Source organism: Sturnus vulgaris, chromosome 5 (genome assembly GCF_052056855.1).
Source record: "Sturnus vulgaris isolate bStuVul1 chromosome 5, bStuVul1.hap1, whole genome shotgun sequence".
Lineage (NCBI taxonomy): Eukaryota > Metazoa > Chordata > Aves > Passeriformes > Sturnidae > Sturnus > Sturnus vulgaris.
Window position 1 is genome coordinate 15103476 of NC_142247.1, and position 15311 is coordinate 15118786.

Sequence of the window (15311 nt, forward strand, 5' to 3'; positions counted from 1 at the left end):
AGGGAAACCTTCAAGGTGTTGCCGCATTTCAGATAAGTAATTTGAGACCAATGCTGTGGGTGGCATTAGAGCTGTGATCACCTTGAACAGTGGCTTCCAGCTGAGCTGGGACCCCTTAGCAAGGTGGAAGGGAGAAGAGTGAGCCCATGGATGAGGAGCAACAAGTCCACATGTGCTCCATGCAATCCACCCTTGGCAAACATCTAAACTGTTTTCATCTCTGTGAACTGTTCGTGGTCCCAGCATGGGAGGAGCAGGAGAGGGAAGAAGTCTGTTCTAGGGAGAGTACTGGGTGCTGCACAAAGGTGAGTGTCTGTACAAGGGTTTGCTGTCACTATCTCCAAGCTGGTGCACGTACTCCTGCTGACGGCCAGGTGGTGTGGTCCTCCCTGGACATCAGCGAGCAAGGGAAAGGTAGAGGTTGGGCAGTGGTGGGAGTGTGCTGCCACCTTGGCCTAAAGGGCCAGTTGAGCATCAGCAGGGCTCAGCTTCTGGCTCGGTCTTGGCTGCAGGAGGTAACAATGGTTTGTCGTCGAGCGCAATTTCTATCACAGCCCCAGAGCGCTTGCGGGGCTCTGGGCTCTCCTCTGACCATCTGCCCACCCTGCGCACACCTTTGGCCACTTTGGGTGCATTCCTGCAGGGGTTGTGGTCATAGATCACCAGCTTCAGGCCGGGGAGGTGAGCGAGGCTGGGGAAGTACCGGATGGAATTGCGATCCACGTCGATCACCTCCAGGAAGGGCATGTGCAGCAGCACGGGAGGGAACTCTGACAGCAGGTTTCCTGACAGCCAGATGGTGCGCAGCTCCTGCAGGCACTGCAGCTGGGGAGGGAGGCACCGCAGGGCGTTGGAGCCGGCGTGCAGGGTCTTGAGCAGGCTGAGCTCGCACACCACTTCGGGCAGGTACTGCAGGCAGTTGGACTCGATCCAGAGGGTCTTGAGGTTCTGCAGGAGTCGCAGCTCGAGGGGCAGGCTGCAGAGCTTGTTGTTGCCCAGGTAGAGAATGCACAGCTGCTTCAGCGTGCACACAACTAAGGGCAGTGCTTTGAAGTTGTTGAAGTCCAGTGCCAAGATCTGCAGGTTTTGCAGCTGCTCCAGCTCGGGGGGCAGATGGTTCAGGTTGTTGTCACTCAGGTACAGCTTAACCAGTTCCCTAAAGGAGCAAATGTGCACAGGCAGCCGCCTCATCTGCCTGCCACTCAGATCGACCATTTTATCCACTGGCATCTCTTCTAGGTCTTCTAGGAGGTACTTCTGGCACTTGTTAGAGGGCACAAAAACAAGTATGGCTTTCAGACTATTGCCCATCTTGGGATTTTGTTTTGGGGTGGCTGAGACTGAGGGACAGGAGCCTGCCTTGGTCTTCTGCAGCACACTGACCTGTTGGTAACTCGTTCTTCCCAATATAAGGCTCTGTTTACATGGCACCAGCCATTAATCTCAAGGGCTCTGAAATGTTTCTGATAACTGAATGAGTGTTTGGTGACGGGGATTATAGACAGGGCGACTCAGGGCCCAGGTCTCCCTCTCTCACCCACACTACCCACCCCCCCGAAAACAACATTCCTTTTTTCCTCCTCTTGCAGCTGTAGAGCTGCTCCAATGCCCCAGCCCTTCACTTCTTGCTGCAGCTGTGCTGTCTGTGTAGCCAATGCAGGCAGCCAGGATGGGCTTGGGAAAGTAAACACCATAGCAGACCAAAGTTTTAAGCTCAGATGTTTAACTTATATGAAACTTTCAGCAGAAATGTTGGATATAATCAAATTGTTGTAAAAATACCTGTCAAGACTTGACTGACTTTTAAGATGAGTGGCACTTTCAGGGATGTATTTTGAAAGGTGCCAAATACTTGGATTTCAGAGTGTAACTTGCCACCCAGTACTTATCTTAAAGCTTTAATGCAAATACTTGGCAAACTGCTATCTTGAGCGGTTCTACTGTTTAGGTTCCTAATTGAATGGTATTTGTTATAGCCTCTGGCACTCTTGACTGTGTAGGGCCTTTTTCATTACATTTTACTTCTTGTCTGTAGGGCCTTTTTCATTATGTTGTGTTTTACTCCTTGTCTGAATCCCAAGGTAATGTGCTATCACAAATTGCCAATGTTGTTCTTCATCTGCTTTCCAACTGTGCTACTGCAGTTCCCGTGTCTGTACCAAAACCTGTCAAGAAACTCCCATGGATTTAATTCCATCAAGATTCTCACTTGTTATGAGTGAAGTAAGCCCAATTTTGAAAAGTTATGGCTATTTAGATGTGACAGTGTAAACTGTTTTCCTCTCTTCAAGACCCATTTTGCTATTCAGTTCTAGTTTCTAGGAGCATTCCCATGTATAGGAGCTTCTGCATAGTTTGACATGTTGAGCTGCTGCTATTTCAAGCTTTCCTGGGGACCCATATGTGTCCCCACCCGTGCAGGGGGGTTGGAACTACATAATTTTTAAGATTCCTTCCAACCCAACCCATTCTGTGATTGTCTTGCCAGTGTATTTGCCATGTCTCTACCATGAACTTTGGATGTACATGGAAAGCTGGCAGACTGTTTTAAGGTAAAATAGCCTTTTCAGCACCCAGCTCTTTGCTTTGATATCTACAGCTCATTGCTCTCATTTTGCACACTTACTGTAATTTAGGGAGAATACTTCGAACGATCTGCAATTGGTTTTGGGGTTTTAGGTGCTATACTGCTAAAATCCATGACTGCTGAGAGCCACACACTCTTGAAAAGCAAAAGGCAGAGCAAACAGAAAATTAAGGAAAAGGCACGACTTAAGGTGGCCTCTGGATTTCTGGTAAAATCTAGTTATATAGCGCTCTCTACTATCACTTGCTTTCAAATGTAAAGCAGCTCATAGCTATCAATTAGGTATAGGGTATAGGATATTTATGAGCCTTTTCCCCACAAGATGACTGGCTGTGCCATGCAGCAGAGATGCTATGAAATGTAGGGAGGAGAACAATGGGGAGGGCATCTGGGAAACAGTATTGCAGCAGGACAGAGAACAGTGAGTGCTGAGACCTGAGTGCCATAAAACAAGTTTTGGATGGAGAAGCTGGGCAGACTATCAAGCCTGGAGAACAAAGACAATGTCACAGTCATCTGTGGTGATGCTGTGGAATAGAGGACCTGAAAGTTCTCTCTCTGATGGTGGGACGTGCTATGCATGGCATCCCAGAAGCAAGAAGCCAGTTTGCACTGCATGAACATCTCCCTTTAGACGATTCTTTACTGCTTTGATACTCTGTGCCCTGTCAGAGGACCACTGTGGGAATGTGTCAGAAGAATGTTTTGTATTTGTTTTTCATTTCTAAACAGCCATGGCACCTTCTGAAAGCAAGAGTCCCTCCCCTTAAGGCACTGTAGGCTACAGGTGTGGAAAACCAAATGCATTTGGTGTAACTAATAATGAATATACATCCACAGCAAAGTCTTGTCTTTTAGACAAATTTTTTCAGACAACCTATTCATCATAACAACATAAGAGCATAGCTAAGAATACATTAATGATAATGTTTAGGTATATTTTTCTCAATAATCCATATGCAGACAAGTAACTTTGCAAAGTACCTTATGTCTGCAGATACAGATAGGGATATATATTTTTTTCTACTTGAGTTATTTCTCCTTAATGGAACTTTTAAGCTGCAGATAACTATTTCTTAGGGATCCTCTGCATGGTAGTTTAATCATTATTCCAGCTTATCAAAAAAGGTCACGATGACCTTTTGTTGCTGCATTTTGTACCTCTGCTAACTAAATTAATGTCTGCTTGGAACATAGAGTGAGATCAGAGAATTTGGGAAATAATAACCTTTGTGTGTGGATTAATAAAGGATTACACTTGCAGTAAAATGAACACCTCTTTCTGAGAATCAGCCTCTCAGTGAAGGCACTAAGGCAAAGGCAGTCCTCACAGTAGACCCAAGCAGTTTTGAAAGCCACTTCATGTCTTCAACGTTACCGTGGTGCCCTCCAACACGAACATTATCGACTTCCCAGAAGCATTTGTAGCATTTGAGGAAAAGTTCAAGTGATAAAGGCACTCAGCACAGACATTGTCTTGCTCTTGTCAAAGCACACTGCCCTACCCAAGGGCATGACATCTGCTCTGCTGTGCATCAGGTGACAGGTGGGGGCTCCTTGAGAAATGCCTTTGCTTTCTGGAATTTCACAAATGGTTACATCTTTGTTCACCATGCCCATTTCCAACACCCAGCTCTTGCATCTCAGTGGCTGGGATGATTCTGGGACAGAAAATGTGATTCTTTTCTGTTAACTTGTGTAAAACCTCTGAGTCCAGCAGAAATGGGGAATGTTATTCAGAGATAGATATTTGAAAAAAAAATATAATAAAATAGAAATCAATATAAAAGATGCATTTTTGAGATTCTATTATTTTTTTAATCAAGCTGTTATAATAGAGATGCTGGTGCTTTTTCAGATCCAAATCTCTGCCCACAACTGTCTGATGACACCAGGCTCAGCCTTTGCTGAGTTTTTTTGGCCCTTACAATTTTGGAGATACATTGGAAAAAGCAAATTATGTATTTCAAGATCCAGAACTAGTAAATAGACCTCTAAGCTTACTGATTTTAAGGCTCTCATACCCCTCCTCAATCAGTCTGACACAGCAATGGAAGTGACTTAAAGGAATGACTTTTTTTTTGCTTTGTATTTATTTAAAGTCTATGGCAGGCATTTAGACTCCTTCTTGGCTCACAAATGCTGTGTGTTTGGGTTTTTCTGCTGTTTTTTCTTGACATTGCTGCTGGAGCAGAAGATGACAACTCCTGCCTCCTCCATGTCCTTTGGCATCCACTCCTTGCTGTGCTGTTGCACTTCTGCTCTCTTTTGTGAGTTACTTAATTCCAGTCCACCTTTGCATAGTGAGCAGTTTACTTTAAATACATGATGTGTTGTGAGGAGCACAACGTGGTTACTCTTTTCCCAGCATCCTACCATAGCCTTTCAAATAAAAATGGCTGATTATTCAAAGTTAGCTTTAATATATGCTAGGCTGCAGTATGTGGTTGCTTACTGCTCTTTCTTGTGCAGAGGAAAGACTCAAAAAGTCTTGTAAGTAAATTGCAGACTCAGTGTTCAGCTTCCTCCTGGCAGCTGATGGGTTGGGGATTGTGCCCTGTCAAATCAGCCTTTTTTTGACACTGTTATTTCTCTGTGGGCTTGACTTCAACCCAAGTGTCAGGCAGGGGTGGGAGCCACCAACCTCAGAAAGCTTGCAGGAAAATAAATCCAAGAGAGCTTTTCCAAATGTCTTGCTGAAATGTGTGAAAAATTATTGCTGGTTTTTACTGTGTGTTGCAGTATTGTACTGTTGTGTTTTTTACTGTGAAGATCCATTTTATAGGGTGGCAGTCAGATTTATGTTTCGACTACAGCTCTCCCATAAGTAGGGAATTAAACTTCAGCTTTTAGGGGGTGACTTGTCACAAGCCCACCAAATGTCTGCTCAGCCCTGCTGAAATGTCTCAATGCAGAAAGGAAATGGTTATGTGTTATGTCCTCTTTCCCTGCACTGAACACTTCTGAGCAGCATCTCACTAAAGCAAGCTTGAAAAGCAGCAAGTCCTTGGACTGCTTCCTCTTTCTCATGCTAACAGGAGCCAACCTCACCCCATGTATTATATTTATGTAAAAGACATTAAGGACTGTTAGTTAAATGTCTGTTTGGTCTAGACTGTGCCCTGGTTATCTGTGCCTGAGTAGCTCCACTGGACATCACTATTTGCACAAACCAGCGGTTAGTCTGAGAGTAAATTGATCAGTTTTCTGCCAAAGCATTGACCTCCTGTGATTGATTGACCTGGTGAGCTGCCCTCAGCTGACAAGAGGCCATAAAAAAGGGACTTCTGAGCAGAGGAGTGTCATTAGACTCTGAACTGCCTGGAGCCATGAGGGCAGTACTGTTGGCTGTGGTTTACATCCCATTCATCGTGACTGTGGAACGGTAAGAAAACACGTCTGGCTTCACTGGCATACATCTCAGCTGGCTTCATGGGCTGACCTGTGCTTGTTGCTACTTGAGGTCTCAAAAAAAGAAACCTTTTTTTTAAAAAAATTGAGCATATGATAGTTCTAGAAAGGACAATCAGGGGTTTTTTTGTGTGTTTATTTTATTTGCATAGAATCCCCTTGATTCGATTCAAATCTATCAAGAAGCAGCTGAAGGAAAAGGGAGAATTAGAGGAGTTTTGGAGGAATCACCACCCTGATGTTTTTGCCCGGAGGTATCTGCATTGTTTCCCTGCAGTTATTGATTTGTCAGTAGGAACTGCTTCAGAAAGGCTGTATGATTACATGAATGTAAGTACAGTTTTGGTAATGCAATCATAAGGACTCATCGTTCGACTGAAGGCAGTTTTTTTTCCCAGCACATTTCAAATCTAGTCTGTCAAAGAAATTATAGGGCTTGTGCTGTCTTGTTGCTTTATGCTATAAATATTAGATCATAAAAAACCACGTTGCAATCTGCAAAATAAAACGTATCTAGATCTAGGATGGCATGGGATCTGAGTAGAAAGCTGATGTAGAGTAGCAGTGGTAGTCCTGTAACAAGTTTTATTTTTGTATAGATTGGTACTGGACTCTGTTGGGTCCCCAAAGAAATATGGGACATTTGCCTGTATCAATCTTGGTGAACTATAGGGTTTTCCATAGCAGAGTCTGATTGCTTCCTTTAGTCATGTTCTATTTACCAGACACTTGGATGCTTCTGTGTTATTAAAACATCCTCCGAATCTCATTTAATTGATTGGGTGGAGTCATAAATTAGTGATAACAAAGTAGAGCTTATTATTTTTCTGCTTATATCTTTGGAATTTAATATGTATTAAATATTGGAGAATGACCTGGGAGGATTTACCATCTAAACTGAAAAAAGAAAAATATTAATTTCACTGCATCTCAGACAGGCAAGCCAGCAGGTCTACTGTTTTGTAAATTGTCCTTCCTGGCTTTAGAATTTTGACCATTCGAATGATCTCTGTTTTCTGTTTTACTGGATTTTTCTGCTATGCTTATCTCAAGGGAAACTAAGCTTCAGAAATGTTGTGAAGTCTTCATCTGAACAGGGAATGGAATCAAAGGGAAGGCCAAATTCACTCAGCAAGAACTTACTGACACTTGAAGGCCATAAAGAAATAAGTATGTGAAGAAGAACAAAGGACACTGAAACATTTCAACCTGGTTGAAAGCTTATTTAAAAGAGGGATAAATGAAAATTTCAAAACAACAAAGCAAAGCCAACTTCCTCAGCATATTCAGGTAGCACCAGGAACACTTTTATTGCAGTGTGTATGTAGGTTTTCTGGTTGTATGTTCTTTTATTTATTTATTTATTTTTTTAAATGAACATCCCTTAGGTTTGTTTAATGCAGGAATAAATAGAATCCTACAGTATAGTTGGATATTCTCTTAAATGGCATGCTTGCTTGCCTTTTCAAGATTATCTCATTCAGACTGTATATTCTGGGGTCAGAAACATCAGTGTATTAATTAACAAGTATGCAATTGAAGGTACATATTCAAATACGTGTATTGTTGAAGAAAGTTTGGCACTAGCTATTGCTTTCCTATCTATGGTTGAATTCCAGAAATGCCTCTTCCTAAAAATAGGTCTTTTAATGCTGAAGTGCACTTCCAGGGCCAGATAGGAGCACTTAGACACTTGTATAAGGGATGTGGATAAGCACTTCACTCCAGCATTCACGTGTTCACAGATTATCTCAGTCTCAATTGGTATCCAGGGATGGTCAGTGGTTTCTTCATCTGCTGGATGAACTTTGTCCAGTACATCAGGAACAGTTTGTGCAACACAATGCTTTTTGACTTGCTATAATAGCTGCTAGTTACAAAGGAAAAAGGGCAGCCACATAAGACAGTGTTTGTGCCGCTGGTCGGAGCCCTCTGAAGCTGGCAGAGGCAGGTCATGCTGACTTCACAACACTGATCTCTTATTGGCATCAGTAAGGAACAGCCTCAAAGTCTGTGTGTTCATGTGAGAGTTTCATCTTGAGGATGACCTTGCCACCTCTGCAGCCAGTCCAAGAGGGTTTGTTGACTCCATAGGGAACCCAACTGAATGTTTGCTTGGAAGGCTTCAAAAACGCCACACCGTCGTTCGTTCCGCTGGAGTCAGACCCGCCGAGTGAAGGACGGGCACACCTGCCGTGCTGTGCGTTTCCATTGAGCCGGAATTGCACAGGAGCTCCTGAGGGAGCCTTGGCATGGCTGCCCCTCAGGGGGAGCGGCTGGAGGCTGCCCGGGGCTGAGCGGGCTCTTCCCCCTGCAGGCTCAGTACTACGGGGTCGTGAGCATCGGGACCCCGCCCCAGCGCTTCACCGTCGTGTTCGACACCGGCTCCTCCAACTTCTGGGTCCCGTCCGCCTACTGCATCAGCGAGGCCTGCAGTAAGACATGCTCTGCTCCCTGCTGCTTCCCTTGGCCTGGGCCCAGAGGCCTTGCCCAGTCCTCCTTTCCCAAGGAGTTTGCCCGCAGCAGGGATCTGCAAGGGCAGGATTTGGAGCATCCCTTAGGGCCGCTCTCCTCTCCCCAGTTTGCTCCTCTGTCCCTCATGTCTCTGCAGACAGGGACCCTCTGCACATGAGGGAAAAGGCATGAAAATAGACCTGGGAGACCTGCCAACACAGGTGGAAATGCCCATTTTTGCTCTAATTTTTTCTCTAAAATGCAAAATTACCTCTCAGATACAGAACAACTGGGGTGTCTGCAGGGGAACTGAGTACTGCAGTACTGCAGTGCTTCTTCAACACTTTTCTCTTGAGAGAAGCAAAAATCTGGCTCTCCTACATCTCATCTGGCTCTGTGTAGGGGAGTGGGTGGGTTGCCAGGACCTCCCCTCAGTGCAGAGATGTCATTTTTTTTTTGTGTAGGGGTGCATGAGAAATTTAAGTCCTTCAAGTCAGATTCATATGAGCACGGAGGGGAAGCCTTCTCCTTGCACTATGGCTCAGGACACCTTCTGGGCATTGCTGGCAAAGACACACTGCAGGTGAGTGTCCACTAAAATGGGGATCAGGCTCCACATCAGCTGTTTTCAGGTCCGTTCAGGTGCTGATTGTGCCCTGGAAAACCTTATCTGCTTTAGGCAAGGGCAGGGTGAGGTCCCACCAAGCAGAGTGCTGAGGGGTGTGAGTTCTGCTCCAGCTTTGGGCTGCCAACACAAATGCCTCAGATTTTATTTTTAATTTCTGCTTGTCTTCTTGGATCCTCTTCTGAGCTTACAAAGAAGCAGACACATAATTAAGGCATTGTAAGGAATCAGTGCTGCCTACCTGGCAAATGGGCACGTGCTATGCTGATGCAAGTCACACATTTATAAATGGAATGAATCCATTTATATGGATCAGAAATATGGCTAATTTATTGTTATTGGTGATGTCATTACTTTCAGTTGTGGTTGTTCTTTGCTTGGTTGATTGTTGCCTCTTTTTTTTTACCACACAGATAAGTAACATCTCCATCAAGGGACAGGACTTTGGTGAGTCGGTGTTTGAGCCAGGAGCAACGTTTGTCCTTGCCCACTTTGATGGTGTCCTGGGCTTAGGCTACCCCTCCTTAGCAGTGGGAAATGCTCTGCCTGTGTTTGACAGCATCATGAACCAGCACCTGGTAGAGGAGCCAATCTTCTCTTTCTATCTGAAAAGGTCTGTCTTTAAAATGACACTGCTAAAAAAGAAGTAAATCTATTTTAACTGTTGATAGAAACAACTGTGCATCTGTATAAAGCTGCAACCCTAGGAAGAAATTTTCCCCATTTTTTTGATTCCTTGTGTTGTTTTTTTGTTTACAATTTGACTTTGATATTATGGCATGAAAATTAAAAATATTATGAGGAGGACCATGACTTTTTGGACAGAGATTTATTCTTGTTGGAGCTGGTCGTAAATGAAAGAAAAATTCCCAGCTCAGATTTGCCATGTCTGTTGCCAGAGGTTTCCCTCAGGCCCATTCAGATGACAGAAGTGCTGTGCTACACACAAATAGCCACATTTCAGAAAAATACTGTTCTCTAATCTGGACCTAGTTGCAACTCCATCTATTTCTCTAGTGTTTCTTCTGAGCAGAGAGTAGCAACTGGCTCAGCCTGCTCCTGATGCCTACCTTGGTGTCTACAATAGGTCTTCTCAGAGATTGTTTGGAGAGTCTGAGTTGGAACACATACAGTGATAATTTAGTAATAATCCCTTTCAGCCATCCATATCTGAATTTAGAAAGGGCTGTGATTTGACTTTTGTTTTTGAAGTGTAGTCTCATTGGTGCATTCTGGTACACTCCCATATCTGTGTTAAACTGTTTTCTGCTTTCAGAGGAGATGACACTGAGAATGGTGGTGAGTTGATTCTGGGGGGAATAGACCATTCTCTCTACAAAGGCTCAATCCACTGGGTCCCAGTCACGGAGAAAAGCTACTGGCAAATACACATGAACAAGTATGTATGGATGGATGTATAAATAAGCTGGTGGAATTCACCTCCCTAGGTAAAACCCCAGGGACAGAAACACCTGGTGACACAGATGCAGGAGGACTCAGCTGCAGTGTTTTACCCCCAAGCCCCTCAAAGAGGGGTTCCCAGGATGAAACTGGGGTTTGTTAGTTCGCTAAATCTGCTGTGACATGGGTAGGTGGTTTCTGGGAGAACACATTAATATGTATCAATATGATGCACCAGTGGTCAAGATAGGTCTTGGTGGACTGTTCAGTTAAGAGGTTAAGGCACCCAGGAATAGAATCCAGCTCTGGGTCCTGCTTTCATCTGTCCTGCTAACTTTGGTCAAAGTAGCCAGTGTTCTTTTGTCTCACCTCTAGCACACTGCCTAAATTGATGAGAACACATCAGTTTGTCCTCTGGAGTGAGGACAATTCATCAGCAGGAAGCACATGATTAGAGTTGTAGGAGTCTCAAGAGAGAAAAGTGGGTCCACAGACATTCTTGGCTTTAGCAAAGCTTGGCAGTGAGTTTTAATCATAGAAACACAGAATCCTTAGAGTTGGAAAGATTAAGATCATGGAGTACAACTGTCAACCCAGCACCACTACCAAGTACATCACTAAACCATGTCCTCAAGTGCCATGTTCACATATTTTTTGAACACTTCCAAGGATAGTGACCCTACCACTTCCCTGGGCAGCCTGTTCCAATGCTTTACGATATTTTCTGTGAATAAATTTTTCCTAGTATCCAATCTAAATCTACCCTGGTGCAAGTGGAGGCCATTTTCTCCTGTCCTGTCACTTGTTGTCTGGGATTAACTTCAGTCAGTACTCTGGTATTTTAGCTGGCAGTAATATGGTGTTTCAGTCACAGTGTATGTGCCATTTGCTTAAAGCTGCCTTTTTTTTATTTTTTTATTTGCAGTATAAAGATCCAGGGCCGGGTGGCATTTTGCTCCCATGGCTGTGAAGCCATCGTTGACTCGGGCACTTCTCTTATCACCGGCCCCTCTTCACAAATCAGGCGATTGCAGGAATATATTGGGGCAAGTCCATCAAATACTGGAGAGGTAAAAAATGTACAGCCAGAAAACAGCTAGAGAGGAAGAGAAACTGGTATATGATGCAAAGAGCTGGAAAAGAACAGAAATGGTTGCTTAAACAGGTGTCAGCAAAAGCCTTGTTTCCAGGAGAGCACTGAGGTCTGAGCCCCACTGCTTTTGACCTATATGCCTTGTCCCAGTCTTCTTCCCAAATGTTCACTTCCTCTTCTATACTGGTGTGTAAAGAAATAATGGGGACATATGTTTGAGGAATTAGTATGTACTCTGCATGAGAGATAATTTTCTTTTGGAAACTCAGAGGATTTTCAAGGTCCCCAGCTCTAGCTGTTGGCTCTCCCAAGCCAGGAGGGATTTGGTGCTGATGGCCAGCTATGTGAGCATGAGATGGAAAGGGAATGGTATTTCACTGACAGGACCTCTCACTGTCAGCTTGCAGTGGAGCAGTTGGTGTCATGCCAGAGCTCCTGGGAGGGATGCACATCAGTGTCACTCACAATGCTGGCTCCCTGCAGATGAGTCACAGGGCACAGGAGCAGGCTTGCTGGCTTTTACTCTTCCTCCTGAACCTTACCCCTCTGACCCTTTGCTGGTTTTCCTTTCTTCTCTGCTGCTATATCATGCATCTCCCTTGCTGACACTCCTCACCACTCCTTCCTGTCCCTGCCTCCAGGAAAAGAGCAGTTTATTTCTACAGTGCCTATTGCTGGTCCTTGGCTGACTCCCACAGGTCACTAGCACCTTGCCACAGCTCCAGTGCTCAAGCAAAGCTGCCGTGTGTGGCTTCTGTTAACTTTGCATTTCACAGAATATTCGGAAATGGAAGGAACCCACAAGGATCATCAAGTCCAACTCTCAGCCGAATGGCCTGTACAGGATCAAACCCACAACCTTGGTGTTATTAGCACCATGTTCTAAACAACTGAGATAATCTCAATTTGTCTTGATCCTGACCCAAAACTACTCTTGGAAGAAAATTAAGAGTATTGCAAGTACCTAGTACACTGGACAAAGAGCAAAGACAAAAATCACTCTCATTTGTAAGAGGAGGACTTGCAGTGACCTCTGTGTAATCCCTGAGGCTCCTGATTCTTTCTCAATCACCTTTAATCTTGATTTTGTTCAAATTTTTGGATAAATGCCAAAGAGTATGCTCTGATAACGAGTTGATTTTACAATGGTTCATGCTAATGAACATAGATAAAATATATCTTTCCAATGTACTTATACTAGCCTAATACAAACAAGGAATGGGTCATTGCTGTGCAGGTTCATAAATACACCAGTGCTGACCTAAGAACATTCATCCAGCATCTCAGATTTTGCAAAAAAGCATCCTGAAAATAAGACTTTCTGTGACTGATTTTTAGCAATCATAGACAGACTGCACATATTTGCTCAAATTTATCCCAGTAAAAGTGAGTGTATATATCCCAGATTTTACGAGAACTTTTATCTCTTTTCAGCAAGGCTTGATTTGTTCTTGATGTACTATTCTGAAATAGCTATGTAACAGAATTATGTCTTCCTTCTTGTATCCTACAAATCATTTTACTGGCTTTTTGTACCCTTTTCCTCTGTATCCCATGATTTGTTTTGTTCTAATGGTGTGACAGTTGGTAAGTGTACACAAGATTGTGTTTTCATAAAATACATTGTAAAACAGCAAAAGCAGATTCTTCCTTCTAGGAAGCCTCCAAAACAATGACTTAAAACACGACAGTTTACAGCAAAGATTCCTCTGGGACTTGGAGCATTCTGCAGTGCCATTTCCCACACCAGTTGTTTCATGAAATAATAGAAAGGCCGGGAAATTACCTTCTCTGTTACTGTAACTGAATATATTATTGACATTAATGACCATGCCAGAGTTTAGTCCTTCTACTCTCTAAATCCCACTCCAGGGCAAAATATAAACATAAAGTGCTGTATTCCTCAGTAGCTTTTTTCCCCTAAAGTGATGGTATTATGGGAGGGCCTGGGGCGAACTGCACCCATAGGGTGCTCCTTTGTGGCTGGAGCAGCTCCCTCTGCCCTGTCAAGGTCAGAGCATTGGAGAACTTTTGCTCAGCAGACCTTGCTGATGTAGTCTTGCTGGGGCTCACACGTTTAGTTTTTCCTTTGAGTTGCATAGGGAGGATATCAGAGCCCCTTCACCTCCTTTCTTTTGGGACTTGCAAGGATTTTCACCATCCCTGGGTCCCTAGGTTGTAGTGGTCTGGGCTGCTGGGCTGGTTTGACTGAGTACAGGAAAGCTGGAGGGCAGTATTAGGCTGTAAGTCAGCCTGATGCTGTTTTTCTGTAGTAAATTCACTATTACCGACTCCAAAAGCCTTGAATTCAAAGAGCAGTAGTTAAAGAAAGACAAAGGGATCCCATCTCAGCCAGTGCATTGTGTCCAGTTTCTCGTAGACTGCAGAAGATTGTCGAGCTTGCCTCACATCAGCTTCACGATCGGACACCACGAATACAAGCTGACAGCAGAGCAGTACATCATAAAGGTGTGTATCCACCCTGCCCCTCCCTGCTCCTCACTCCCTGAGCTGGGCATGAAGCAGGCTGCTGCAGGAACTTGTGCTTTCCCTTCCAGGACTCTATTGATGACCAAACCTTCTGCATCAGCGGCTTTCAGTCTCTCGACATCCCCACTCGCACTGGCTCACTCTGGATTTTAGGAGATGTCTTCATGTCTGCATTTTACTGTATTTTCGACCGTGGCAATGACAGAGTGGGATTTGCAAAAGCTGTTCACAGGAAGGATTACTACTGAGCCATAATAGCATTTATTCTGTCTTAAGTTAATGTAATGATCTTCAACACATGTGTGAAGAAGAGCTTTTACTGAAGCTCTGGACATAAATGCACATTGTGTTGTCCCCCTCCAAGTTTTAAGGACTTTGCAGTGATCCTTGTCCCAGATGATATAGTTTGGTTAAATATCTATATGTTTACAATGGAAAAACTATTTTTCCTGAGTAACTCATGGACACTACAGCTCTCAGGATAAAGCAGCAGAGAAGCTCAGCACTGAGATTTGCAAAAGATCAGGAAGAATAAAAATGCTGAACTGTGCCAGGCTGAAAAGATAGCAGCTGTGTGTGGGGAAAACTAATCCTAGTCCTGCCTGGTCTGGCTATCCTTTTTTTCTTCTTGTATGCTAGTTTCCACTTCATTTCCTACAGCTTTCCTTTCCATCATTTTTTTTTCATGGTTTGGGTTTTGTTCAACTTTGTTTCCTGAGTGCCATGGAAATTCTCTTTAGATTAGCTTGCTCCAACCAGCTTATATAAAGGAGAATTTGACTGATGCCTGTTTGACCACTAATTTCAACTACTGTTCCTTGCACGATATCCTTCTCCTTACACCACCTCTCAAACCTGCTTTTTCCCTGTGATTCATTATCCCTTGATAATTCTCCTTTTTTGGGTCTCAGCATTTGACATCCATGCCTGAGGTCAGATGCTACTTTTAGTGCCTGATTCCTCTGTCCCTCGGTGGTGTGAGCAGCTGGAGCAGCATCTATTCACTTTAAGAAAACCCAGACTGCAGCCCGTGCGAGGGGATACCAGTGTTCCTCCACCTCAGATGAGTTATGGGATCCATGCACCAGCACTACACATCCATTGCTCCTTGCTCAGTCGCTTGTCAGAAGTGGCAGGAGTTTCAGATGAAACAGCACAGGCAGCTGCGCTGATTTGGCAGAAGATGCACCTAAATTCTACTCATTTGGAGTATTTGTTTGGATTGCTAAAGCTGATACTGCCCCCATACA

General features: G+C 44.1%; 2 protein-coding genes across 2 annotated transcripts; one reads left to right on the plus strand and one right to left on the minus strand.

Annotated features, from left to right (window-relative positions):
- Positions 1 to 474: 474 nt before the first annotated feature.
- LRRC10 (leucine rich repeat containing 10) lies at positions 475 to 1311 on the minus strand. The gene has a single exon (XM_014879095.2). The coding sequence runs from the start codon at positions 1309 to 1311 to the stop codon at positions 475 to 477; it is 837 nt and encodes a 278-aa protein (XP_014734581.2).
- Positions 1312 to 5449: 4138 nt separating this feature from the next.
- On the plus strand, positions 5450 to 15308 carry LOC106855233 (cathepsin E-like). The gene is made up of 9 exons (XM_014879715.2): positions 5450 to 5972; positions 6151 to 6328; positions 8316 to 8433; positions 8917 to 9035; positions 9491 to 9690; positions 10354 to 10476; positions 11404 to 11548; positions 13942 to 14040; positions 14130 to 15308. The coding sequence occupies exons 1-9, from the start codon at positions 5917 to 5919 to the stop codon at positions 14307 to 14309; spliced, it is 1218 nt and encodes a 405-aa protein (XP_014735201.2). The 5' UTR covers positions 5450 to 5916; the 3' UTR covers positions 14310 to 15308.
- The last annotated feature ends 3 nt before the right edge of the window (positions 15309 to 15311 follow it).

What these genes read in the sequence shown, in the direction of transcription:
- LOC106855233 (XM_014879715.2), top strand. Translation starts at nt 5,917, where the DNA reads ATGAGGGCAGTACTGTTGGCTGTGGTTTACATCCCATTCATCGTGACT. An exon ending in CTGGCAAAGACACACTGCAG is followed by an intron (nt 9,036 to 9,490) that starts GTGAGTGTCCAC and finishes TTTACCACACAG; the next exon opens with ATAAGTAACATCTCCATCAA. An exon ending in CAGAGCAGTACATCATAAAG is followed by an intron (nt 14,041 to 14,129) that starts GTGTGTATCCAC and finishes TTTCCCTTCCAG; the next exon opens with GACTCTATTGATGACCAAAC.
- LRRC10 (XM_014879095.2), bottom strand. Translation starts at nt 1,311, where the DNA reads ATGGGCAATAGTCTGAAAGCCATACTTGTTTTTGTGCCCTCTAACAAG.